Genomic DNA, 27,569 nt, shown 5'->3' on the forward strand with positions numbered 1-27,569 from the left:
AAGATGGTAAATAGTATTTAGAGCCAAGGTTTGAAGCATGCAATGTTGGTGTGAGCAGCATGTGCAGTGTATACAGGGCCTTCATAGCTGCATAATATCTTTAACTGAAAGGAAAAACAAAGGAAAGGTGAGACTGAAGTAAAATAAAGACATCCAGAATCGAGGAAACATCTCAATAGCTCTCTCTACTCTTCTCTGTCATCAAAGAGATGTCTGTAGAACAGTATCAAAGTGCACTACTCATCATGCTCTTTAACTCACACAGTATTTTTTATCGACAATGACTTGGTAAAAATTCCAAGGAAAGAAAAGAGAATTTACCCAAACACTGCAGTCTTAAAGGAATGGGGCAAGTTAAAGCATTTCTCCTAGTAGTAATATGAAAATCTGCTCTTGTAATACATTGACACACTAGGACTTTAATTTTTTCCAAAGTGCTCTGCATCTTTAAGTGGCCACAACTACAACTCATTTGCCTTAAAAGTTTCCCGAGAATTATCTCAGTTTATGAACCTCTATGAATTTCTTCATTGCTGCCAAATATTAATTGAAACAATTAACTATGAGGAACGCGTGGGTGCAAAAATATTAGTACCACATAATTCTTTCTACTTAAGAGGTCCTTACTGGGTTATTGCAGAAATGCTCTGGAGTTCTAATTACCTATGGAAGTCCCACAAGGTTACGGCAGAACATGGTAATTAGACAGTTGTAATATAAGGTGTTAGCGGGGGATTGAGGATTTGTGCTAAGAAGCATGGTGCTTTCATGGCTATTTACTTTGCAGACTACCAGAATTTAAAAGAATTTGGTGGAAATCTCCAATGACAAATGTAGTTAAAGGGTGGGAGAAATATCTTAATAGGGATTCAGCAGTTGGTGAGGGGAGACTAGCCCTACTACACCATGATCTTTATGTGAATAAAAATTACTCAAGTGTTAAGATTTTTACAGAATTTTAAAAAATCCTGATCAAATATTAAATGCAAGATACTTTCAGTTTTGTACACAAAATGTTTCATACAAACAATAGGCCATTTGACCATTTCTCTGTCACTGGTAAAAAAAAAAAAATAGGCCACTTTTTGTGGCTGATGTTGTGTGCAGAAGCCTTTGCTTTCCTAGCTCAAAGGAAAAGCTCCCCTGTGACAGAGTGGTTATAAAGCAAAAGTACAGGACAAGGTCCAAGCTTGGCACTACAGCAAGACACTTGAACTATTCTGCTGTGACATCCCATTCAGTAGAAAAAATTCAGTATTACTAGTTTTTAACTACATCTGAATGTATGGATAAAATAGAGGTAGAATACTCTTCAAAAAATACTGAGGAGAAAGTTATTTAATTATATTAAAATAAAGGGCAAATTTGGAATACATGGCATTGAATTAAGTAGTGGTACTGCAAATTGAGACTGATTAGCAGGAGAGAAGAGTGTGTTCCCAAGTGTTTCTGTTCTATATATCTCAGGCATTGTAAACATCATGATGTAGGTCTGCAGCCATTCACATACCCTGCTACTGAGGAGGAACGGGAGTGAGAAAACCTGACACAAAGCTTCAGCCTTTTCCATCTTTACAGCTCCGGGAAGTGGATATACAACGGTACAGATGGAAATTACTGGACAAAGTGGAAGATAGTGAAGAATCCATCTCTAAATATCTTCTTAACATTTTATATGACACTTATTATAACTCATTTGCTCATGATGATGGCTAATGTTCAATCAAAAATCCCAGTCTTCCACAATGCTATAGGAACAGTCTTCCATGAGACTGTGTGTATAAAGGTGAAATTCACCTTTCTTAGCTAAGCATAGACCAAGGTTAGATCACCTTCATTATAGGAATGATAATACTGCCATTTAATCTTCTTTATCCTCTCCTGTCAGTAAAATAAATCTCTCAGCTTTGCAAGTCAGGCTGAATAATATAAAGTTTACATAATTGTGAAGAACATCCAATACTTACTTTTTTAATTTAAACCCTCCCACATTCCTAACTATCTAGGTACAAGTATTTAAAAAACATGTTGTACAGCTATTATTTCACTCAAGCAAATGACCACAGGGATGCACAAACTTCATAAGCTTCTTCTATCACGTATAAACATACATATGAAGGCAAAAACATAAAAGAACACTCTAGATAAAAGTTTCCCTAATATTTTTCAGCTGCTTTTTTAAATCACAGTGATATATTTTATTACTCTTATTCTGAGGACATGACCTTTTAACATATAGTCTTGCCTGCCTCTGTACATCTTCTGATTTGTGAGAACAAAATAACAGTTGCTACTTGCATGCGGTCATGATGGTGACTCATATCTGTGGAAGTTAAATCCTGGCTTCTGTGATCCTGGCCAAATTAAAGCAAGTTTCTTTTGCCATTTTTAACTCAATGTTAATTAAGAGCTTTTTACCTTATGCAGGTTTTTTCTAATGGAATTGCTGTGGAGCTGCCAAGATATGAAAATCCATGTGTGTTTATTTTTCCATGGATTGAGAAGAGATTATTCTCCCAGAGAGAATTTAACAACAACAACATCAACAACAAAAAAGGAGAAGAGGAGAGAGAAAGATTCACCCTCAATTACTGCTTCCTTTCAGAAAAGCAAAGGTCTTTCCAAACATTAAAGTAAGGAGTTAAAAGCAGAGACAGAAGGTTGCTGGGTTGACTTTTCTTACCAAAGAACTTATCCTGAAAAGCTGATTTCTTTTCATTTGATATAAAAGAATGGCCAAAGGATGAAAGGAACAAAAAGCCAGAAGGAACGTGAAGCTGCATGAAAGCAGGAACCAGGCTGAAAGCACTTGTCACCTCAAACACAACAGCAGGATGGGATGGTTAGAAGTTTAATGCTAACAACCAACCTTCCCCACCCCAGTTAGCAATCTCAGTAAAGTGTTGTTTTTCTCCTCTCTAGGGAGTAAATATCTCACTTTATGAAGGTTAGAAAATACTAATATATTCATTGAAAATCACTCTTTCCATCCACTCAATATGTGCTTTTAAAAGTTTGACAGTCTTTTCTGGTATCCAGCTCTTAATAGAAGCAACAGCACAGTATATCTCATAGCTTTCCAATGGATGCTGGGAAGTTTTGTTTATTGACTTGATACAATATGTGAAGTGTAAACTGATTTTCTCATTATTTAGATGTATCCAAAGCTTTCACATTCTGGGTACTGACTAGACTGGCTAGCAGTCTTACTAAGCAACACATTTACACCTTGGGGAAATATCTTTTCATGGTATATACTGGAAGTGCTAATTGACTTTTATTTCCTAATAACTGTTGAAACCAATAAGTTTGGAAAAGCTGGTGATTTCAAAGAGCTGTAAATTAGACATTAAAACATCTTTCAGACTGTCAAGCCTATATGTGAAAATCTTAAAAAAGAAATTTTTAAGCTCTTGTCCTCTGAAATGAATTAATGAAGTCATCAATAAGTCAATTGTAACTGTCCTAATGCAGGATGTGAAGAACCTAGTAACATCATATGTGTAATTACCACTACTTTAAGTCATCAGGAAAGTAATGCAATTGCCTTTTTCTGCATCAGCAGAATGGCACTACGGAAAAAAAAATCTGAGCTGCAGCTACCATTTAGGATGTTTGACGTTATGCCTCAGGAGTTGGACTTTTTAAAAATTATCTGACACTCTCTTCCCTCACCTTTCCGTACCACACATTCACACAGTTTTTTAACACACTGACTGATTATGCACAGAAGTACAAATTAAAATCATCACAAGTCCTGAAACAATAAGCAGATGGACAGAGGAAAGGTACCTGGTAAGGGAAAGATGGATATAAGAATCCATAATGCATTAGGCAGCAGAGAATTCATCAAAATAATTCACCTTAAAAATTATTGTTTTTTTTCAGTAAGTGCTTGTGTGTTTTCCAGATATTGCAATCAGTTGACCACACAAATCCCTGAGAAACCACTCTATGGTTTTCAGCAATTGAGAGAAATCACTGTAATGCCAAGCTTGCCTAATGCAGAGTCAAAACAGATCCATTCTTCAAAAGTTCACAAAATCACAGGCTATGCTGAGTTGGAAGGGACCCACAAGGATCATCAAGTCCAACTCCTTCCCCTGGACAGAACCATCCCGCAGAGTCACACCATGAGCCCAACAGTATTGTCCATACACTTGAATTCTGTCAGGCTGGTGCTGTGACCACTTTCCTGGGGAGCCTGTTCCAGCACCCAACCACCCTCTGAGTGAAGAACCTTTTCCTAATATCCAACCTAAACCTCCCCTGACACAACTTCAGGCCATTCCCTTGGGTCCTGCCACTGGTCACCACAGAGAAGAGATCAGGGCCTGCCCCTCCTCTTCTCCTCATGAGGAAGTTGTAGCTGGAGTGAGGTTTCCCCTCAGTCTCCAGGCTGAACAGAACAAGTGACCTCAGACACTCCTCATACGGCTTCCCCTCAAGGCCCTTCACCATTCTTGTTGCCCTCCTTTGGACACTCTCTAATCACTTTATCTCTTTCTTATATTATGGCACCCAACACTGCCCCCAGCACTGGAGGTGAGGCAGCCCCAGTGCAGAGCAGAGCAGGACAATCCCCTCCCTTGTCCAGCTGGCAATGCTGTGCCCGATGCACCCCAGGACAGGGCTGGCCCTCCTGGCTGCCAGGGCACTGCTGACCCTTGTTTAGCTTGCCATCAACCAGGACCCCCAGGTCCCTCTCTGTGGCACTGCTCTCCAGCATCTCATTCCTCAGCCTGTCCATACACCCAGGGGTAGCTGTCCCAGGCGCAGAATCTGGTACCTTGTTCAACTTTGTTGAACTTCATACAGTTGATGATTGCCTAGCTCTCTGATTTGTCAAGGTTTCTCAGCAGGTCCTCCCTGCCCTCAAGAAACTTAGCAGCTCCTCCCAGTTTTGTATCCTCTGTGAACTGGCTCTGTTTCCCTTCCAGTCCTGTGTCCAAGTCATTTATGAAGATGTTGAAGAGCACAGGGCCGAGAATGGAGCCTTGTGGAACCACACCAGTGACAGGTCCCTAGTCTGATGTCACCCCATTCACTGTAACCCTTTGTGCCTGACCCGTGAGCCAGCTGCTCACCCATCCCATGATGTGTTTATCCAGCTGTGTGCTGAACATTTTGTCCAGAAGGATCCTGTGAGAAACAATATAAAAAGCTTTACAGAGATCAAAAAGATTACATTAACTGGTTTCCCTTGATCAGCTAGGTGGGTTATCTCATCATAAAAGGAAATCAAATTTGATAAGCAGGACTTCCTTTTTCTTGCCCTGGAGGTGATAAAAGTTTCTTTAAAAAGGCATTAGAAAGAGAATAATGAAATTTAGGATTGGGAATTAAAAGAATAGAAAGAAAACAAAGAGAAGGTTAGACTGCCTTACTGCACCCCCCTTTTTCCCTTCGAAAGAAAACCCAACCCAAACCGTAAAATGTACAGATGACAGCATCTGTGCCAAGAAACAGCATAGAGAACTTTACTATCCCACAAGTCCACTTAAAATGATGACATCAGGAAATATGACTGGGACCCATGCACTTACAGAAAGGGACAGCTTGACCATATTAAACTGGGCTGGATTTCAATCACTCCATAGGTTCTGACTCATTCAAAAGACATTAGCACTGACAAAGCTGACTACTGACTATCTTCATATTCAGAGTATGTAATTAGAGTGGAGGTGGTAGGTGATAAAAGCAGGGAAGAGGCATAACAAGACCAAAGAACAGAGTAAAAGGTAAAGCTGGCCAATGGAGTTAAAAAAGGGGGATGGAAAGCAAATTAGACTCTTCATGCTGCCAAAGCAATAAAACAGTGAGAGTCTGGAAAAGAAGAGAGAAAAGAGAATTGGTGAAGTTCAATCAGGAATGCAAAGGAAATGACCCAGTACGAATAAAATGAGGCACAGAGCGCAGATAAAGAGAGTTACATGGGAGGGAATTAAAGAGTGGAAGGAGTGTACCTGCACTGAGGACATCAGGAGATCTCAGCTGACTAAAAGTGAACAGTAAAAACACAAAGGAGTGGAAAAAAGAAAATGAGGGAAGCAACTAGATGTTAAAACTGAAAAATTCAAAGAATACTTGCCATTTAAATATTCCAGTAAACTTGAGCGGACATACTGCAACCAAGCATGCTGAATTGGCAAGATCTGAATGTGCACAGAAAGGATGCTAGGTAGTGAGCCCAAGGGACTCTAGGATGTGTGTACATTGGCATGATGGCATGACTTGTAAGATGACCTGCTCAGTGCTAGATATACCAGCACATACTCCTTTTAGTTTTCCACTAAGTAACTCTGATTATAAAGTATATTAAAAAAGACAAGTGAGGCACCATTCATGTAAGAGCACCATAACCTTGCAGAGTCATCAGATGCAAGCAAGCAGTAAAGTAACAGAATTAAGTCCATTTTCAGGTATGATATCACATTTAATGTGTAAATGCAAGTTTTAAAGTAATTTCAGAAGAAATCTGAAGTACTTTTGACTAATATTTCACTAGTGGTCTATGCTGTTGGCCTGAAACACATGGGTATACAGAACCAAAATATGCCCGAATCACTTTTAACAGCATTTTTTGAAATCAGTATCTTTCCCAACGGACAACTCTTTCAGGACTACATAACTCATTGATGCTTCTATCCATCACTAATGTCCTTTCTCCCAGCTAGACTGCTATTTAAAGATGTGCTACTTCACAGCTAAGCCAGACATCCAAATTTCTATCAGATTATTTTTGCTTATGAAACTATGTTTTAGAGTCAAAATATGTTTTGTAAGCCTTAGCTCCATTCTGGGCACTGTAGCACCCCATACAACAGGATCTGTTACATATGTATGCTATTTTCTCCTAGAACTGACATCCAAGGTAACGAAAGTCCTTTCCCAGCCATGAAGGATTTTATAAGCATTATAATACTTATAATGTAACGTAGTTGATTGCACTATTTGCAGAGAATATTCACCCATTTACAGTGAAGAAATAGACAGATGCCATGCTGACCGCTTCAGAGAGCAGGACAGGACTATTAGAAATAGGGGTTCTAATGGAGCTATCGTGTCCCATTTCACTTCTAATAACTCTGGTGTCTTTGTGTGCTTCAGCAGGGTTTCCAAGATGCTAACCACTCAAAGCTTAATAGGCATATAGATTCTCACTAGCCAGCAAAATTAGATGACAGAATAATTTTCTACCAACTTTTTCTCGTGCTTCTATTTATCTCAATGTAATTTCACACAATATCTAATGGTATTGCAGTTTTGCCTCTGTTTTTCACAGATGTTTAGTGACTCATCCAGTCATCTTTAAGTCTTGCAACCCCATGCATTGTTTGATTCATCTCCCTTTGCATATTTTAGCATTGTTCTCACTGAATCTCTGTCTTTTAAAATGTTTTCCACAATCTTATAAATTGCATCGTTTTTTCCCCCCCTTAGCATATCCTTTTACTGCCTATTTAATTTCTTGTGGAGATTCAAGCTTACAATAGTAAGGACCAATAAACCTCCCTTTGAGCTAGACTGAAAAACAAAGCCTTGCTTTATGTTAACTGCATAGCTTCTAAGTAAAGCAGACACAGATGTGAAGAAGGTATGCACACTAGTGTAAAATATAATTTATCCCTTAAATGTAGTTTTAGGACGTGGAAGAAGGGTCATTAAAAGAGATAAGATAAAAAGAAAGAAGAAAAGTGATTGGCCAAGTAGACCGGAAAAAAAGCTGAATTAATAGGGTGTGCAAAAAATTGGCAGCTATGGGGTAAAACTAAGGAGGTTTCTTGAGAAAACAGTCAAAGGCAAGAGGCAATCACAGCAAAACAATAGTTATCTGAAAGTCCCCTTCATTTTCTCAGAGAACACACATTAGCTTGAACATCTCTCCAGTCTTAACCTTGAAGACCAAAAAATGTACAGAACCAAAGCATCAGTTACGCTGCAACTTTCCCCCGAGTGAGGTGATCACACTGAATCACATGGTTGTGACCCTATGAAGAGTATGGAAGAAGGAGACACTGCTAATTCCATGCCTTCTTCCTGTAGCCAACAGTCTCTTTTGCACTTCTCCAGCTGTTCCTACTGGTTGGAGTCTGCTTCCATCCTTCCTTTATGTTTCCTTATTTATCTTAATATTTATTCTCACCTTCATTCCTCTTGTTTTACATTAGTTTGTTTTACATTACATTGTACCACAGTGTGGTAAAAAAAAATACTTTGTTTTACTGGGGGGGTTGGGTGGATTTTTTTTGGATTTGTTTGGATTTTTTTCTTTTTTAATAAAATGTGCAATGAATTAACAAAAAAACAAACAGGAAAAAAAAAAAAGAACAGAATATTCCACAGGAGGGGGAAGAATGGAAGAATAAGACATTAAAAAATTCTGAAAAATAGAGGCAGAAACTCTTACCACAACTGACTACTTGCAAAGTATGCATGCTTAACATTATGATGTTAAATGTTTATAGTTTCTTAATAGGCACTGGTTCAGCTCTTCTAACAAAACATAAAGAATCATATCCAAATGACTTCGCTGGAAGTTGTGAAGAAATACTTTAAAGGAAAATATGACTTCATTAAATGAAATAGTAAAAACAATACAACAATTTTGGAGATTTCTTGACTTCTAACCCAAAAGGTATACTTTTCTAAATATAATTAGGTGCATGTGTGACTACGTACACATATGTATTCTTTTTGAATATATACACATACTAGTCCCTCACATATACAAATATTTATGTTTATATAAAATGCACAACATGAGTTTTTAATGGATAAGATAAACAGTGGCAAAACCATGAGGGAGCTATGCAAGTCATCCTAACTGAGCAATATTAAGCCATAAAATGGCATCATTCATCCTGTTTTCTATATATATTTTACAAATATATCCCTATAAAAATGTTAAAAAGAGTTTTACAAATTTTATTAGCATTATTTTTCATATCCATCTGCCTGTAGAAACAGGCTCCTTTAGTACTAGGATTCCAACTTTAGAGGGCCCTGAGGGAGAGGAATAGTACGATATTTTTTTAAAACCTCTCAAATTATGCAAAGTAGATTTCCAACATATAAAAAGTGTCATAAGCCTAAAGTCTGCTGTGAGCTAAAGGCATGTGCCAATGGAAATCAAGGCTTCTTCCCTTAGAGCATAAAGTTTCCATTTTCATTCCTTAGATTTGCAAGATACCTCTAATCGGCACCAGTGCTGAACTGGTCCCAGACCCGCTCTTCAACAGACCTAACTTTTAGCACTGATTGTGCACATTTTGAGAAGACAAAACCATGAAAAAAAATTTTTCCCTAGCAAGTTGTACTAAAAACTGCACAACTTGATATTCTTTAGAAGTCTGGGGTGTAAATTCACTCCAATTCACTCCCTTTGGGACAAGAGCAGGGGAGTTGAATTAAGTGGCTACAGATGCACACAACTTGTAAATGATCACATGAATACCTAACATCTTACACAATGTGGTGTACAAATACAATAAGTGTCTATTCTAGGAGTCAAACTGGCTGAAGGGAAACAGCACACAGTGGTATTTGGGAGCAGCCCCACAGGAAGATTATTGCACAACCTGACTAAATTTGCCCTCCCACATATAGGCTATCAGTACCTATTATAACTAAGATAAACAAGAGCCAGAGTTTTATTACATACACATGGAAATGGAAACAAGTGTTTTGGCAATACAGTTTGCGACTCTGGCTTTGAAAAAATGAGTTAAGACTTAGAGAAGGGCAATTTCTGAGTGATGATTGTCTCAAAACACCTGGAAAATCTCATTTCTCCATGGGCAAGAAAAAAAAGCATTCTAAGCCTAATACACAAAGTTGCTTTTCTCTGGCCACTTAAAAGTAATAGAGGACTTCTAAAAAAAGGGGAAAGCCTCATGTGACAGAATTTAAGAAAATACAACATGCACTTAAGAGAATTGTCTTTCAATAATATGTGTTTAAATAGGAATAATGTCATTAATAATTCACCCTTAAAAGCAATCAGTTTTATTGTAATAATACTTTACTTTCAGCTGTGATAATTCTATTATTATATACAGATATTCAATATCAGTAGGGTGACTGCATTTGAATTACCATGTAAGCCATTCCCTAACAGACTGAAAAATTAATAAAAGTTCATTGATTTATATTGTAAAAAGGTCAGAGAAAGATTTAGTCAATATAGACAAATTTACCTGATAAAGCTAAACAATATGTCCCTTAATGAAAAAATTAAAAAAAAAAAAACCCGCAAAGCGAAATAAAGATGTACTTGTAGATTTGAATTGCATTATCCTCCCAACATAAAACTTTTATCGCAATGAAGTTAAGATGACATTAAGTGAAAGCAAAATACATATATCTGCACACATATCAAACTTGATAGACAAGGATCAGAAATGTATATCTAGAGTAATTTTAGCTACTTTTATAAACGCTCAGAGAAAGTTAGGACTACTCTTTGCAGGTACAAAGCACTGCATTACATTTTGCTTAGATTTGCCTAAATAGCTCTATGTCTACATGCTGCCAGATCAGCAGTTTGTAAGTGGGAGGCAGAAGCAAGCCAAGATTTCAGTGTTATCTAGTCCAAATTTTTCTGGTGCATTAGCAACCAGCTTCTGGCTGCAAACAATACCATACTGTATGTGTCATACTGTTAGTACTATTCTTTAATTTCAGATGGAAAATTGCCTCTCAAAATAGAGCAGAGAGGGAATTAAAAAAGAACGTCATCATACCAGAACTGTGAAAAACTAGAAAAGACAGAGAACCATATTTCCAGTTTCCTTGGATATATCACAACATATGGTCTAGAGAACATTTTATATTTAAAACCTCTCCAAACTACTGAATTGTCATTCATAAGAAGACTCTTATGCTTTTATGTGTGCTTTTGAATTCTGAGGACTAGAATTGATCTCATTTTGTCTTTATTGTTGGCATAAATCCACATTTTCCAGTAGTACCTAAGGTAAGAAATCTATCTAAGAAGTATCCTTTGTTTTCTGGTCTCTATTGAAATGGTCAGGAAACTTCCTACATACAACCCCCAACTTTTTGAATTTGGGAGAGTTGTGTTACTGGGAGGAATTGATTGTACAGAATTCCAATGTTTTGATTAAAACCAGTTTTTCCCATCCCAGATACTCTTCAATTTCAAGATTCAAATTACTATCTTTTTAAACCCTGAGGAAGAAGGATTTTAAACCATGAGTGTTATAGGTTTTATTTTCAAACACCATAATCTACCTCAAACTCACATTAGTTTCACTGCGAGCCATCCAACATAACCCTACCATTTTAAAAATATGTAACTCAGGTAATTGTAGGATAATAAGTTATACTTTAGAACACTGTTCTAAAAGGACTATATAGAGTTCTAGTACAAACAAGCTCTCTTGGTAGTAACTTAATGTTGCTTTCAAATATTCAATCTATGAGATAATATGAATCACATGGTGCTTTTAATTACCATTGTTAAAGCAGTAATCATCTTTGAGAAAAATCTTGGTGACACACCAGTCCTGATTTCTGAAATACCAAAACTGTAATTCTAAATCTCCTTACATTCCATGTAACGTCTCTTCAATTATCCTACTTTCCTCTCAATCTGTACAAACTGATTATCACCTGCTTTTGGCTGTTTTGTGAGAGATACAGAAAGTGACCTTAACACACCCATAGCAGCCACATGAGGATCATGCTAGAGTTAGGAAACTCTCCCAGTCTAACAGGAGCAGAGGCTATCCTCAATGTCATTGTCATAGCCTGTTGAATGACATCACTTATACTACTTGTATGGCATCGAGAGAACAAATCCAGCATAGACGTATCCTATTCTAAAGGAATTTCCCTTACCAAATTTTAGTTAATGTCCAGGCTCCAGTAAGGCTAAAACAAAAGCATTGGTTAAACCATCTTACAATTGCTCTGAGGCTGGACCTTGCTACCTGCACTAAATCCCCATGTTGCACTGCTTCAGTCTGTAATTAAAGAGTGAGACATCAATCCACTGTGCTATATATCTTTTAGTTCTACAAATGCTGTAAATGCCTACTATTTTGTAAACAAAATTAGAATAATACAATGAACTGGAGGTTGTTTTCTTGAAAGGGTTTTATATGTCAAATCTATTATAGAGTGCTCCTTAACTGGGACTTAGTATAAAAGCAGTGTAACAAAAGAGGGAAAATACTTTCATGAGCTTCATCCAGTACATAAAATTCACTGTTATACTTTCTGCACATTTGGATAGTCATACAATGCATGAGGGATTGAAATTACTTTTGAATACAATGTGTTTTGAAATAAAGTGTTTTTCAGGTTAGAATATACTTCCATATATGCTGCAAAAATACAAGGAAAATTGGTTTACTTAGAAATAATAAACCAGTTCACTGAATCAGTCCATCTTGATGACACTGATGCTATCCAGCAATGAGGTTGATGTATGAAAATTTCTTTATCCAGAAAAGTTTTCAGATCCATGCATAAACATAAGCATTTGAATACAAACCAACCAGGTTAAGCATGGGCTAATTATGCATGTTCCTGTGCAGAAGAGCAATATTCCTTTCATTGGCGAGGGACCTAATACAATCAGCAGAAACACCAGAATTTTCTGAAGGGAGGGAAACAAAGGAATGAGATGCAGGTTACCTGCAATAAGAGCAGTAAGTAAAAGATGTGTGAGTTTGAAGTTACCCTTGAATGAAACACAGAAATGGGTACAGTATGATGTTAAGAACTCTCTTTTAGAATCTCTTGCTCTTATTTATTGTGGAAGACATCGAACTCAGGAGAAAGAGCTTTGGTCCTTTAGAGGAAGTTCAATTATAGGCCTAATGTGACTGTTTTGTCCTGAGCTTTTGATGTTTCCGTGGTGGAAAAGGGTTTCATGTAACATCCCCATAAAGCCTGATGAAGTCAGGAGGAGCTACAGAGGCTATGAGCAGTCTTCCAAATCAATACACAAAGTTTTTTTTACTGAACAATATTTTACATTTGTTTTGATAATGAAAATATTATAAATGCTGTAAGTATTTTGCATATTTACTGGGACACCATATTTACTTTGTAAAAAATGCGATGTCAAGAAATTGATTCTTCACATAATTCCTCTTGTGCAGTGGTGTATTTTTTGGTTTTATCAGTTTTATGTACTTATTTGTTCCTTGTTTTATACTGTTTCATATAAGTTAGAATGGTCTGTTCCATGTATCCCATGTTTTCCCTCTTTTTGGTTTACTCCAGTTATTGTCATTAATCAATCATTATTTATGTGACACCTGAGTCCTGTCTGTCACTTTGTAGCCTCACCCTGGGTCTAGAAAGTTCTAATGAGGGCTTTGAGTGATTGGACAGGGTCCCAGGTATCCCCTCCCTTGCGTTAGTGATTTGTTATCACATTTGTTATTTATGTATGGAGTCACACCCTTCACACCCTGGATTGGTTCAGAACTGTACCCTATCCCCTGCCCCTCCCTTGCTTTTAAGGTGCTGTACAGAGAGGGACCCTGCTTTTGTGGGCTAATAAACCTCAGCTGCTGTTCCCCACAAGAGTCCTTATTCCCCAACCCTGTTCATACTTCTGTGAAGGCAAGAGCCCACAGGATCGGGGACATATCCCAGGATAGGGAACTGTACCTTTACTGCTTCTTCAGTGCCAGAGCTAGCCAGGAAGCGGCACTCGGGTCCCCGAAAGACGCACTACAACATCGCACTCTTGACTATATTTTTTACTATGAAAATTCTACTTATCATTAAATAGGCTAAATATATGATTTGTAAATACTTCTGCCTTGATGTATTTTTTGCCAAAAATGATTTCTAAAATCTTAGAAAAATAAAAATGAATTTCTCAAGTGGACTTCCATAGCACTTAAAAATGCACAGCAAATACAGAGTCACACCAAGTAAATTCAGGACAGTGTTAATGATAGTCTATGGAAATTAGTCTATCAATTCTTGATGAAGGAAAAACCCAGAGTAAAAAGGCACAAATTGAGAGTGGGAAGAATGTATTCTAGTAGAGTAATAATTCCCTGTGGACTGGCATGCACACTGAACAAAATTACTTATTTTAATTCTGACATATATTAGACATTCAGTTCTCTTGCAAGTAACTAGTTATGGCCAAAGTATGCAATTCATAATTCATACCATCATAAGAGAAAACCATCACGTCCACTGCAAAGATGCCATGGAGTTTCAGACCTCAAATGCGCTCTAGCTTTTAATAACTGCTGACTAGATTTAGCTTGACTCACTAGTGGCCTCAAAAATCCCTATTCAGAGAGTATGCCATATAGAAATATGGCTGCTTGCACTTTACTGCTCATCTTTCTATTGAGAATACTAAGAAGAAGGCTGTTTTAAAGCAGAATAAAGTTTGAAGCCCTTGTAGAAGTACTAGAGCACTGGATAGAAAAGTAAAAGAAAAAACTACTGCATTAATAATGTTTTTGCAATGTCTTGGTTTGGTATTTTGAGATTGTGGGGTGTTGATGTTTTTACATACATTCTCAAGCATATCTGATCTGCACAGAAAATCAAAAAATTCACACTCCATACCCAAGAGGCTAGAATTGCTTCCATCTCAAATAAATAATTAGGCAGATTTACAAAATGCACATTATTTTCCCAAGTGAATGGAATGACTCCAAGCGATTAAATACATAATTAGGTTGTTTTTCTAAAATGCTTATTATTTACCTGAAAGTCTCATAGCAGACTCCTGGTAAATACTGTCTCCCTGCTAGCTGTTATTACCAAAAACGCCTTCATAATTTCCAGCCTTCCTCCAGCAGTGATATCAACAGCAGATATTACTTGGAGCCATGGATCATGAAAAGCAAAATCTGGCTGTGCCAGGCAGCCCATTTAACTGACAAGCTGAGCAGCCTTTGTACCTGCCATTGCACTCTTTCATTTCCCAAATACAGTAGAAAACAAACAAAAGAACTTTTTAGTACTTTAGTTCATGTTTTAGCTGGCCAGAAATTCTGCTGAAGGCTGTGCCCATGCATGCTTATGTGCTTGCAAGGCTACAGAAGAAAAGAGAAAAAAAAGCCCCAAGTTCTTATTAGCTGTTCTCTACCTGGTAAGCATAATGAAGGGAGCCTGGTTTTAATTATCAAACCTTTGAGCCCCGCCCTCCATTTGATGCAGGGTTCTCTCTCCCAAGCAGCAGTTTTGGGCCCAGTTATCAGAGCATACCAGCCTTCCCTTGTATCTACTCCCACTGCTTCTCCCTAGGGGACACACAGCCACAGTGCCAGGCATACAACACGTGAATGTGAATATTTCTGCTCACCAGGTGGGAAAGAAAAAGGTCAGGCAATGAGACCTAGCTGGTTCTCCTATACAGCCAAGGGACGATGCCAAACGTCCTTTTTCCAGTGATCACAGACAAAAAACTGACCCTCAGAAGCGACCCCTTTTCATTACTCCACCTCCAGAGTCAGTTTTCCTTATGCTTTCATCCACCCAGAGGCCTCACCGCTTTGTGGTCCTTACAGAAGAAATCAAGAGTGACTGGAATCTCAATCAGAATAAAAGAGGGCAGGAGATGAAAAGGCATGACAAGGTGAGGGAGAGAAAAGAAAGACAAAAGGAGAAATGAAGAGCAAGACAAAAATGTGGAAAAAAATCAGAGGGTGTGCCAACAATATTTAGGGATCAGCAAATAAGGCAACAGAGAAGGGCAGACTTCAAAGGGAATGGCAGTGAAGGACTGAATAGAAAATATTATTTTACTTCCCAAAAACCAACAAATAAATAAATCATGGAAAGAAACAATGTAGAATCAAGAGAGAAATATTCTTGGGGAAAAATAAAGGAAAGGAACAAATAGAGGAAGAAATCAGAACAACTAAGTAGGAGAATTTTAATGGGCACACCTTTGTCACTGTATTTCCGAGCTGTGTAATTTGTCTGGTTTTTAACACCTTCAGCTAAGCTATTTATGTCTTACACATAGGTTTTACATTTATATGCTTTATACAAATATATATGACTTCACAGTCACAACCAAATATCTTAAATGGGTGTGAGAATTTCTTCAGATTTTCAAATTGGTATTAATACAGTAAAACTCTGTCATGAATATTTTGGTTATTTCTGTAAAAGCCTAACAGTAAAAGCATACTTGAAGCACTGGTATCTCATGCAGTGTAGCTACAAAGCTGAAGGTGGAGTAGCTGAGGTGTGCACCAAGTGGCAAGAACTACACACTTTGCCAGGTCATTGCTTTTATGGCAGTACCTCATCTTTTATGAGGTTTAAAAAGAGACATCTAGGGCAAAGGGGAACAGAGAAGAGAAGAAAACAGGTACTGACTGACAGGCAGATAGCGTGCTCTCAGTCACCCTCCAGGATGCTGATAGATGGTCTCAGTTTCAAATATGACTGTTTCCTAACATTCTCATCTTTGTTACAAATAAATAGATTATAGGATGCATCTTAGTGCTTCAGTCTAGGCCTCCTCAAGGTGCTTAAGGCTTAGCATTCCACACATTAGGTAATCTTATGAATGTTGTTGTATTACAACTTCTTATTTACCATTGAAATTTATTCATGAGCATTTGCAGTGAGCAAGGTATGCAAAGGTATTAACAGGAAAAATGTGAATATTCAAACTTAAATTGTTAGTGAAGGACATGGTTAACATGACATGTCAAATTTCACTTCCACAGGTGTTTCTGAAATGGGAAAGTCTTGTAGGAACTTCACTCACCCTTATTTCACTGATGTATAAGTAAAATATACATTATATTGTCATTCTCAACTAACTGTATCTCATGTGTCTTTACTCCTACCTTGGCTATGAATTAGATTTAACGACGTATTAGGAAAGTCCTTTCTTAGAGGGTGTCCCTGAATCTGTCCAGCTGTGCTCAACGGAATTACTATACTCTGCAAACTCCTGTTTAGTAAGAAGAAACTGTTAGTTTTCTTTACAGATATTTATGTGTTTATGTTTAAAAAAATGTAGTAAATAAAGGGATATTAAATTGTTCCGGCAAATCCTATTGTCCTATTAGTTTCACTGAAATAATGAGGCTACATTGGTTTTAGAATGGGAAAACGAAACACAAACACTTCTAACTAGCCCAAATTTAACAGGCATCAAAACAAAAAAGCTAACTGCAATCATCCTAACTAATAACTCCTTTATAAGGGCATATTAAAACTCATCATCTGATTAAGCATATATATTTTCTATCTTAAAGAATCTAGACTTCCAAATAAGACAACGTTATCATACAGTGGCAAATTTCTATAAGCAACAGATAATTATAGTTTATAATTTCCATGCTTCTAAGAAGGGAGGGGAAACAAGGCTACCAAATGACACTAGGTGATATGCTGGCTTTTTTAATATGAAAAAGGATTCCCTGTGGGCCAGAATGAGAATACTGTTATTGCATACAGACCTTTCATCAATCAACAGTTTCATTCACTAGTATATTGGACTGCATTTGATCCAGATACACAATCAAAATCTTTACTAAATTACACACCTTATCTCCTTTCCTCCATTTATTTGTTGTCTTGAAATACATTTCTGGGGAGATAGAATTTATTGAGAAGCAGTTTGAAGCATGCTACTTTTTATAATCCTCACTTGCACCTACATTGTGCAATCATTTGACACATCTGCTATATGAAGAACAAATCTGATTTAAGAGTTTTAATAAGACCTTGCATCAATAAATTGTAACAGATTGGTGATTAGTAATATTATTTATATGCAATATTTTTGTACCCCTTATAATGCTGATGTCTGCTTCACAGGGATTAATTATTTTCATAATTTTGTCTAAGTAGTAATACAGAAAATGTCAAAAAGAAAATTAGATTTTCACTTCCCAGACACAGAAATTTAATTAAAACCAACTCCTTGTTGAAGGGGAATGTCCTTAGCTGGTTCTGTGATATGGCAGCAGTTCTACATGCTGCCATGTGGGAGACCAAGGCTCAGAAAGTGACTCAGGGAATATTAATCACTAGGCTTCAGAGACTAAACACATGCTGAATATGCCACAGTTGGTCCCAGCAGGTTATTTATGGAGTATATAAGTTAGCAGACAGCAATGATTTCTTACAAAGGCTGCTGCTTGCACAGCTCACCTCAGGGATGGCGTTATACTGAAAGAAACCCTCTGCTTGGATAAAACCTGATCTATTAGGAAATCTCTAATTATCTAAACATGAAAGGTCAGCTTCCTCTCACGTTGCATGTGTGTAAGATAAAGACCTAGAACAAATTCCATCTGTAAAAATCAACATCTTCTTCAGTCTCTTGGCCATTTTTAGGACAAACATGTTTCCAATCTATGCAAGAACAGTCCACATACAAACTTCTGGACTACTGTCACGGAAAGCAAGCACCCATCTTTATGAGAGAAACTGGAGACATTATTTACTCATTTTGCCTACACTTGCTCTTTAGAACTTTCTTGTTTCTTGCCTTGAATAGTCACCAGCACTTCCTAATTCCCAGCCTCTTTGGTCTCCCAGTTCCTTCCCTTCATGACTCTTCTTTCCACTGTTCCCTATATTATTATTCCTTCCCTCTCTTCATCTCAATTGTTCTCATCTTTCACCCGGACTTCCTCATGAAGATTAACTGCCATGGACTACAATGGGAGCACTGAGCAAGGCCATTCAGGGCTTGGAACACCATCCATGGACAACTAAGTGTAGTCCTGGTTCAAAATGCAACTGCAGCCATGAATGAACACAAAAGTTCCTTTTTCAGAAGCTGACCCTTCTTTCTTAAAGTATTTTTCTGGAGAAAATAGGCATTAAGGAGATACAGTCAAAATTATTGTACTTGCTATAACAGCACCTACATAAGATGAATTAGAAAATATCTTAAATTAAAAACCCATCCAAGCAGCTCAGTGTAAAGTTGGTGACTAATAAAACTATTTGACTTAATTTCACTGTTCATGTATGTGATGATTTTTCTCAATCAGATGGCAACCTAAAAGTGACTTGTCAGCTAAATACCCCCACAAACTAATCACTGTAAGGTAAACAAGTATGGGCTGAAGTGATTTCAGTCAGAATAGATACCTTTCATTTCCAAAGACAAAGTCACAGCTTTCACTGACTCCAGCTGAGACAAAAATCCACCTCTGTTTCAGCAGGACACAGAAATGGTGAAAGACAGATAGATTCCTCTGCACACACTTCTGCCACTGCTCCAGTATGTTTGTTTTATGTTGACACAGGCCAGCTCATTTCATAGGACAAGAAGTGTGCATTGAAAGTGAATTTCTAGCTCCTTTTAAAGTCAATTAATTTCTATGCAAGATTTTTTCATTACCTCTTGTCCTTCATTATTGCTAACCAGATTAAGCCTATGTGCAATGTCATCTCTATGCAATTTAAAAGTGAAATATATTGCAATAGAAGGACTAGTGAGAGATAAGGGAGAAAAACACCTATGGGTAAGACATCTCATGCAGAATTTAATTATGGTCACTGAGATTTCTGTAAGTGTCATCACACTGTATGATTTTACTGTAGTTGTTCCCAGAGAAGAATCCAATGCCTGCTTCAAATATACCATGGGATCAAGCTCTGCTTGTTTTGTAGATTTGGAGGCTGTTTAGATAAGAAGTTGGCAATCTGTAGCCACAGAAACAGCACAAAGACTTGAGGGAACAAACCTCAGATGTCACTGCTTGAACTTCAGTCAACACTGAAAATGTAAATGAAAGAGCTGCTGTGACTTCTAACTATGTCCTTTGAGCTAGTCTCATGAGCTTGTGCTAGTAAAGGAACACAAAAAAGCACTTGATACACTGTTAGTTCATGTTTATTTTATGACCACAGTGAAAGGAGAATGCAGAAGACCATAAAAAATTCTTCACGAAATTTTTACTCTCAACTAATCCTTGAGAGTAAAAATCTGGTTTATCGATATGTTATTGGCTCCCTTCTCTGTCAAAGTCTGCTTCTGTAGGCTCAGATACTTCATACCAACAAAAAATTACAAAAAGTTTACTGCTGCCAAGAATTTAACAGCTCCTAAATATTAAACTTGAAGAGCACTTTGCATTAATTCCTAAATGCGCAAATGTGTTTTTCAATCCCTTTTATTTTACTCCTCTAATAATCACTCCCATTTCCTGAATTTTGTCATTTCCTAAGATATCTCAAATATGTTTAAACAGGGTTACTGGAGAACACAAATTTCAGAAACTGCTGACATATTGAGGCTTCACACCAGGAAACTCTTATTTCTTATACGAACTGGTTTACTTTAGGCCCCACCAAACTATGCATGCTTCTATATTACATTCTTGAGAAGGTTCTGTTCTTAGAACACTGACCTTCACTTTAAACCCCTTGCATCCACACACCTTCTGAAATTTATTGGAGCTTTTGTCCATAACAGAAAAGATTCAAACACACTACTTGATGTGGTCAAATCACAGTTTTCTTCCTCCCTTCTACTTGCAAACTTTGCTTAGGCTGTTCATTCTCCCCACTAGGATTTTGAAAGATGATTCAGAGATTCATGACTGCACTGATATAACATTATTATACAAATAGCATGTAATGTGGATAAAAAACCCCTAATCTAACCCTAGAAGCCTTCCTTCAGTGGAATGTGGTTTTTGAGGCAATTTATTATACTTTAAAGCTTTAGTCCTTTTTATTAGCAGTTCCATACACAAATTGGTGTAATTCTCCTTATTTATTTATACATCTGTGGTAAAATCAGATTACTTCCAGATCCAATAGTGTTTTACAGTCATCAGGAGAACTGCATCTTTTATCCAGATTCCTTTAAAATACACCACGCACATGACTACTCAGAAGAAATAAAGTGATGCAAAGATATTTTTGCAAAGTGCCTACAGCAGCATAAAAGCTTGCCTTTCCTTGGTATCACTAACTTTTCTACTACCAAAGAACGGTGGAAGTCTTTTTTACATTGGGGACCAAGATTCATAATGCTCTAATGCTATTTTAAAAGTGCCACTGTGTTTATAGGAGCAGAATGTTTTTAAAAGGTGTAATACATTTTGTATTTGTATACAATTCCGTCTTTGAGGTAATGCTATAAGATTCTTTGCCTTGCACAGTAACTAAATAACCATAAGTGATCTTTCATGCATATGCAAATCCATCCCTCTAAGCACCTTATTAATTATTTCAAAGATACTTGGAGGTCACCACTCATGGAAATTTCTATGCATGAAGCCTCATTAATACAAGACACCACACAGAGAGATGGGATAGATTTTTGTTGCTATTTAACAAGGGCAGAGAGTATAATCTGTAACATTTACTTTTTTTTGTTTTAATGACCAACGAAATTTGGCCAGCTCCTATATGCAAGTGCTTCCTCTGAGGCGATGCAGAGGGTTTGAGTCATGGGGCTGCTGCCACACTCCTGCGCACAGCTAATCCTATCAATGCACCAGTTACTGTGCTCAGAGCTCTGGTCCTCGACGCTGGCTGTTCTCAGCTGGAGTGCTGCTGCCTGGCACTCGATTAGCAGCTGAGCACTAAGGAATTAATGTTGTTCTTCCAAAAATCACAGCAATGACACATTTTGTTTTGGAACAAAGTGAAGCTATGGCACTACTGAGGTGATATATCATAGCTCATCAGCTGAGATGATAGCTTTCTTTTGAACACTTATCTCCTGCTTAATTAGGCCCCATAACAGAAATCAAAGCAAAGCAAGGACATAACTATACAAAATACCTGAATGCAATGAAAAAGTGTATCCTCTGGCACATCTGTGCCAGGAAGCAAGAAATTAAACCTACTTGAGAAGCCCTGTTTATCTGAAATCCCTAGATCCTTTCCAGCTCAAGTTATACACTTGTGATGATAACACTGATCTCATCTGTCACAGTGACCCTTTGCTGTAGCAGCTGCTGTTTATTTTTATTCTGTTGTGTGTGTGGTGCTTTCACCTCTAGGTTGATCCAATAAAAGATATAGAAAACTTGCTATGTTGGTACATTCCCTTGATAAAAATCGGGAACAGTGAGTCAAATGTTAATGGAAACTGCAGGCTATGTTCATTATGTTATCTCTATTTTTGAAAAACACTAGAATGAACAGAACTAATTGGAAGTGCCAACAATTTAAATATGCTTAATTACGAAATCAAACCCTTCTGTACATTGAGGGCAATGTGTGCACGTATGCCTTGAAGAAATGTGCTAGTTTCTAAGTAAATCTACTCTTGCACAAAAATGATCAATTAACTTTTAAAAAATCCAAACCTCAAACTTCAACACATCACAAACACTATTTCTGTATTAATCTTTGGTGTTTAAAAATACATGTATTAATGCACTCTTTTAAGCTGTCTGTGCAACCTGGTCAGCTACCGTAACATAAGTCTCATCAAGAGTGAATATGACTTTGTTTTGTATTCCTTTTAGAAGAAGGCTCAAACGAACCTCTACATTTTCAATAGAGCTCAGACCTAACATTTTTTTACTTCAAGTCATTCTCTATTAGATATAACATGCATTAAACCCACACTGCCACAATAAGAAAGGCTTTTTCTTGGCATGTCCCATGGTGTTCATTCCTGTCAAGGAGAATTCATTTGAGGTTTCATTGAGGTAATTAGAAAAAGTGGTGCCAAATAGTGCTTTTTCATACCCACATGTAAATACAAACTGCAAATTACAGTTGTAAAATGAAGATTGTGATCTGTAGACTGTAAAAATGCCACATTATGCTATTCAGTAGAAGTACCGTGGCAAGTGGAAAGAAAATCATGTGATGCTGTTGTGAAAATTTCTGAATTCATTGATGATTAAAGCTACTGCCTTCATAGCTATAAAGGAGGCTAAAACCCCTTGGATCTGAACAGTGGGAAGAAGCTGACAATGCAGGCATGCCTCCTTCTCACAGGTACAATGAAACTCAGTCTCATGACTTTCTCAAAGAACAAAAAATAATCATTAGTTCCTAACTCAAGTATAACTTAATACTGGAGACAACCAAATGACCTCTATATCAGAAAGTTAGGTTCAGATAGCTGCAGAAATGAACCAGTGAGGTTACAACAGCCCTGTTTAGATTGTTCATTCTGCAAAGTACCTTGAAAGAGAATACTTCCAATGCTTTTTTTTTGCCTTTTTTTTTTTTTTTTTTTTTTTTTTTTTTGTGCAAAGCTGCTAACATAACAGAGACAACTGATGGAGGTAGCAATCAGCGAAAGAGAGAAAAAGTATTGCAATTTTATTACTATTACTACTGCTATTAGAACTGCTTTAAGGAATAGTATTTTGAAAAAAAAAAAACTTTCCAACTTGGGGTGTTCTGAAACTTTGAGATTAGAGATATTTTAGTTTTCCCATATTTAGCTATTATAACACTTAGAGTATAACACAGCTGAGGCTAGACTGGTAGCAATAGCTTCTTTTCCATTCCCTCAGCTGAACTCTATCTCACTTAAGCAGCAGAAGTACACCCATCCTATGTGCATCCTTTACAACATCCCTTTCTTAAGCCAAACCCATGCCTTCCTCATCATTCCAAGACTGAAATTGCAACCCTGAGCATCCCAGCACCATCTTCTTGCGTATTCTCCTCATCCCATCCCTACTCTGCTTGCACTGTTCAATTCCCATAATGTCCAACTTCAGCAAACAAAAAAGAGAAACAGACTGGCTGGCAATGGCTGGTCAGGGGTAAAAACTTCTGAAAACTTCTTAGTCTCCTCTCTGAGAAAAAAGAACTTCTGAACTGAGCAACCGGAGTAGAAGACATATGGAAAAATCCTAACACAAGTTTAGTGCAGCATGATTAGCAATAGGTTTAGAGACAGAAAAGGAAGAAGGATCATTATTTTGACATATCAGCCTGAACTGGAGGAAGCTCTGTGACACCAGCCAGAGCAGCAAGGAGGCCCACAAGCGAGGAGAAAGATGAGCTGCCTGCTGCACCACTGGAGTAACTCATTAACCTAAGGAGCTAACAGAAGAAAATGGAAGAAAATCAATAAAAGAGGGGGAAAAGGAATGATTCTACTCAAGCAGCTTATTAATTTGTGCGGGAGCGGCAAACGGATTAACTTCTGGAGAAGCAAGGAAGGAAGCTGAGAGTACAGACTGACTACACAGGACTATGCTAATATAAAGGTCAAGGAAAGAACACTGGGTGTAAAGTTCCTGTTCAGTTTCTCATGACAAGTTTTCCTACACAACATCAAAAATTATTTTGTGTAGGATGACATCAGTGTGTAAATGTAGTAGCAGTTTAGGGGGAAAGAAAATAAGACCTGGCAACACAGCACATAAACAGCAATTCTAGTGAAATGTGAAGAAACATTGCTTGCTTGAAGCAATTAAAAAGAAATAATTTTAAATATTTCTTACTACTGTACTTTCAATACCCTCAAGGCATGTTTTCAGATTAAATAGATTCCACTCTACTAAGAGCTTTTGTCAATTTTTCTCCCACCTGGTGGGGTTTGAAACTTATTTATCAGCCATTCAGGTAAACAGGCAAACCCATCTCCTATGCAGCTTCTAATGTGCTGTAAAATTATTCTCATACCAAGATACAGCACTTGAGACAAACGCATATGCTCCCATTCTAATTTAGCACCAAGATAAAAGAATGCTATGCATAGAATATATTTCTTAGGAAAATTTTTGACAATTTTGCAGCTCATAGGCCAGTGAAATTGAATCAATCCTCAAAACAAATTTATATTCCATTTAAGTCTTTGTATAGTTAAGTCGAACTTTGTTTCCTACTCAGGTAAAACACATAACTACATTTCATTCAATGAGGTGACAGTTAGCAGTAATAACTTCACCAAAATGAAAAATTATTTAAAATTCCTGTTCCTTTTTTATTAGTACTTGAAGACAGACCAAGAAAGCTAATAATTTATTTAATTTGAAAGTAGAAATGTGGAAGTGAAGGTGTTTTGTTTTTTTTTAACCAGAGTGTAATGCTATCATCTGATTGCACTTCATGATTATAAAATACTAATGTGAAGAAAGTAAACATTTTCTTTTAAAATAAATGCCCTTTAAAATCCGGTTGATTCTCCATTTCACATGCTTAGCAAAATCCACTTCAATATTCAAATATTTTCTCCAAGAAATGAAGCAACTCCTATGAATGTAGTATAATTTTACTGATATACACAGAATTAATAGGCGATAAAAAAATCTTACCCTGAAATCAAAATCACATTTAAAAAAAATCACCTGAAACATACCTACGCAGGGGAGGGAATAGCCAAGCTCCGGGTCATGGATGAACTGGCGGTCATTCAGCATGGTCACACAGTACAAATGGAAGCAGTCCAGGCAAATGACATGGCGATGCACACATTGGAACACAAGCACAGGACTCCTGTCAAGAACAAAATAGTGAGAGTGATGAACAAGGCCTGGACTAAACTCCACAAAAAGCTTAATTTCAAACTTCTAATTTAATAATAATTGTTAATTCAGAATGCACAGGACTATCACATCGTAAAAGCAGAATTTATCCTGGCATAATGCAGCACTTTTAAAAAGAGATGGTTTCTAACATGAATCAAATCTGACGAAACGGAAGTACAGCTATTACTGAAAGTTGAAACTTTACTGAAAACTGAAACCTAAACCATGACAAATCCTTCAGTAACAGATATCCTTTGTATGAGGTGAGGAAATACCATATATGGTAAAACATCAAGTGGCAATAGGTAGGATAAAATAGTAATGTGGCTATCTAGGAAAGCTGAAGATTTTGTGAAAACCACCATGTGCCTTCAGCCTTTCAAGGCAGCCATTTGAACTCTGCAAAGAAGGCATTCCCTTAGTAATAATGAGTAAAGTAATTCAGCTTCTGGTCAGAGGTATGGGATTCAATATGGGAGCAAGCTAAATTTAAGTGTTGGGAATCAATACAGTAAGTGAGAAATTCCACATGGTGAGAAATTCCTGCTATGGTCAATACACTTAGCAGAGGCTGGAGCTGATCAGCCTCCAGGTACCTGCAGTAGGGTGAGCTGAAACTTCAGTTTGGCTCCACTGCCTGTATGGGCTAAGCCTCCATGGACCATTACAGAAATCCAGACACCCATCACACATGCAGAGGCTAAATATGGCTATGCCAGGCCTGACAGAATGCTGCTTGTGGAGATGCAGAGAGGAAACACTTGGAATGAACGAGGACAAACAGTTTTACTCCTGAGTGGGCCTGCCCTCAGAGACTCTCCAGTGATGGTCACAGCAAGGAGAGCCAGACAGGCAGTGGTTTCCAAAAGCAGTTAAGTGTACTATACAGCATCTCTTATCTTTCAGAGCTATTACTAACCTCAAGTCTCAAAATAGCAAAAATAAAGGGAGATGTGTTAAGTCGAACACAACAGTGAGATTCCCATTCAAATGCTGAATTACATTACTCCTTTAATTTGCTTGCAAGTGAACACAGGCAGAAACTTAACACAATATTCAATTTTTTTTAGTAACTAGGAAGAATAATAATTATTTTTAAAAAATAAAAATATGAATTCTCACACATTTGTGGTACTTCAGGAGAAAAGTATTGAAATACAAAACCAAAGACAACAAGACTTGTGATAAAATCATTAGAATTAAAAATATTGCTATATCTCCTCTAAAACCTGCTAGATGATGCTTTGAAAACCTCCTGAAACAGTAAAACAGAAAGCCTTCAATGTGGGAATACAGCTCCAAAATGTAATCAATAACTTCACATACTGTATACAAGCATTTAATCTTCCACGAAAATGTGGTTTAGTATTGTACATACTATAGAATTCACAGTAGTGTGTTAGTATCTCCAAAAAAATAATCTCTGTGTTTTAAGGATTTTGTAGAATAAAGCAGATTAAAACTGAATAAATAAAACCTCCCCATTACTAATCCTTATTAGTTGCCTACTTGCTGTTCTGAACGTGCCAAATAATAATTTTAAAAAGACAGCTATGAGGCAAAATGAGAAGCTGATCTCTATGAGTTTAGCTCTGGATGGTCACCAAATCATTACTGAGAAGTAGAGGAGCAGTTATCTTGTCCCCACAGTGCAAAAGTCCCTATGGTCACCAGTCAAATGTAACCTTTAGAAAAACACCCCCAATATTTCTCCTTAAATTGCAGATATAATCAAATTTACTTATACTTTAAATGGATATCTCACTTTAAGGTTTAATTGCTCTTTTGTATTACTTCAGTGTCTGACTATCTTTTCTAGTTTCATGGAAAGGAAGCTCCCTGGTTCTAAAGTCACATCTCTCTGACCTTCACTTCAAAGAAAAAATACATGTGTGTGGTGAGATGCATAAGAGAAAGCCATCAAAAGTGGAGTATCTTAAAAAAGTCAGGCCAGAAATATAAATAGTGTGATCAAGATTTCCACCTGAACTTGTACAAAATCAATACTAACAGCATTTCATTATGCAAATGAACTACTGTGATCAGTTTCTGCTGTAAATTATTTTGTGATAATTGATTTTGCTTCTTAATGCATCACAACGGTCTAAAATCAAAACTATAGTCTGTGGAAGGGGCATGGCCATAATTGTACATATT

General features: G+C 37.2%; 1 protein-coding gene across 5 annotated transcripts in view; it reads right to left on the minus strand.

Annotated features, from left to right (window-relative positions):
• PRKN (parkin RBR E3 ubiquitin protein ligase) overlaps positions 1–27,569 on the minus strand; it is a 655,384-nt gene that overhangs the window by 242,658 nt on the left and 385,157 nt on the right. For all 5 annotated transcript variants that reach the window (XM_066178645.1, XM_066178648.1, XM_066178644.1 and 2 more), the window contains one exon: positions 25,244–25,380. In XM_066178645.1, the coding sequence (XP_066034742.1) occupies positions 25,244–25,380 (137 nt within the window). The remainder of the gene's footprint in view (positions 1–25,243; positions 25,381–27,569) is intronic.

The sequence above is a fragment of the Chamaea fasciata genome, unplaced genomic scaffold (genome assembly GCF_029207755.1).
Source record: "Chamaea fasciata isolate MVZ Bird 193981 ecotype frontalis unplaced genomic scaffold, bChaFas1.0.hap1 SCAF_3, whole genome shotgun sequence".
Lineage (NCBI taxonomy): Eukaryota > Metazoa > Chordata > Aves > Passeriformes > Sylviidae > Chamaea > Chamaea fasciata.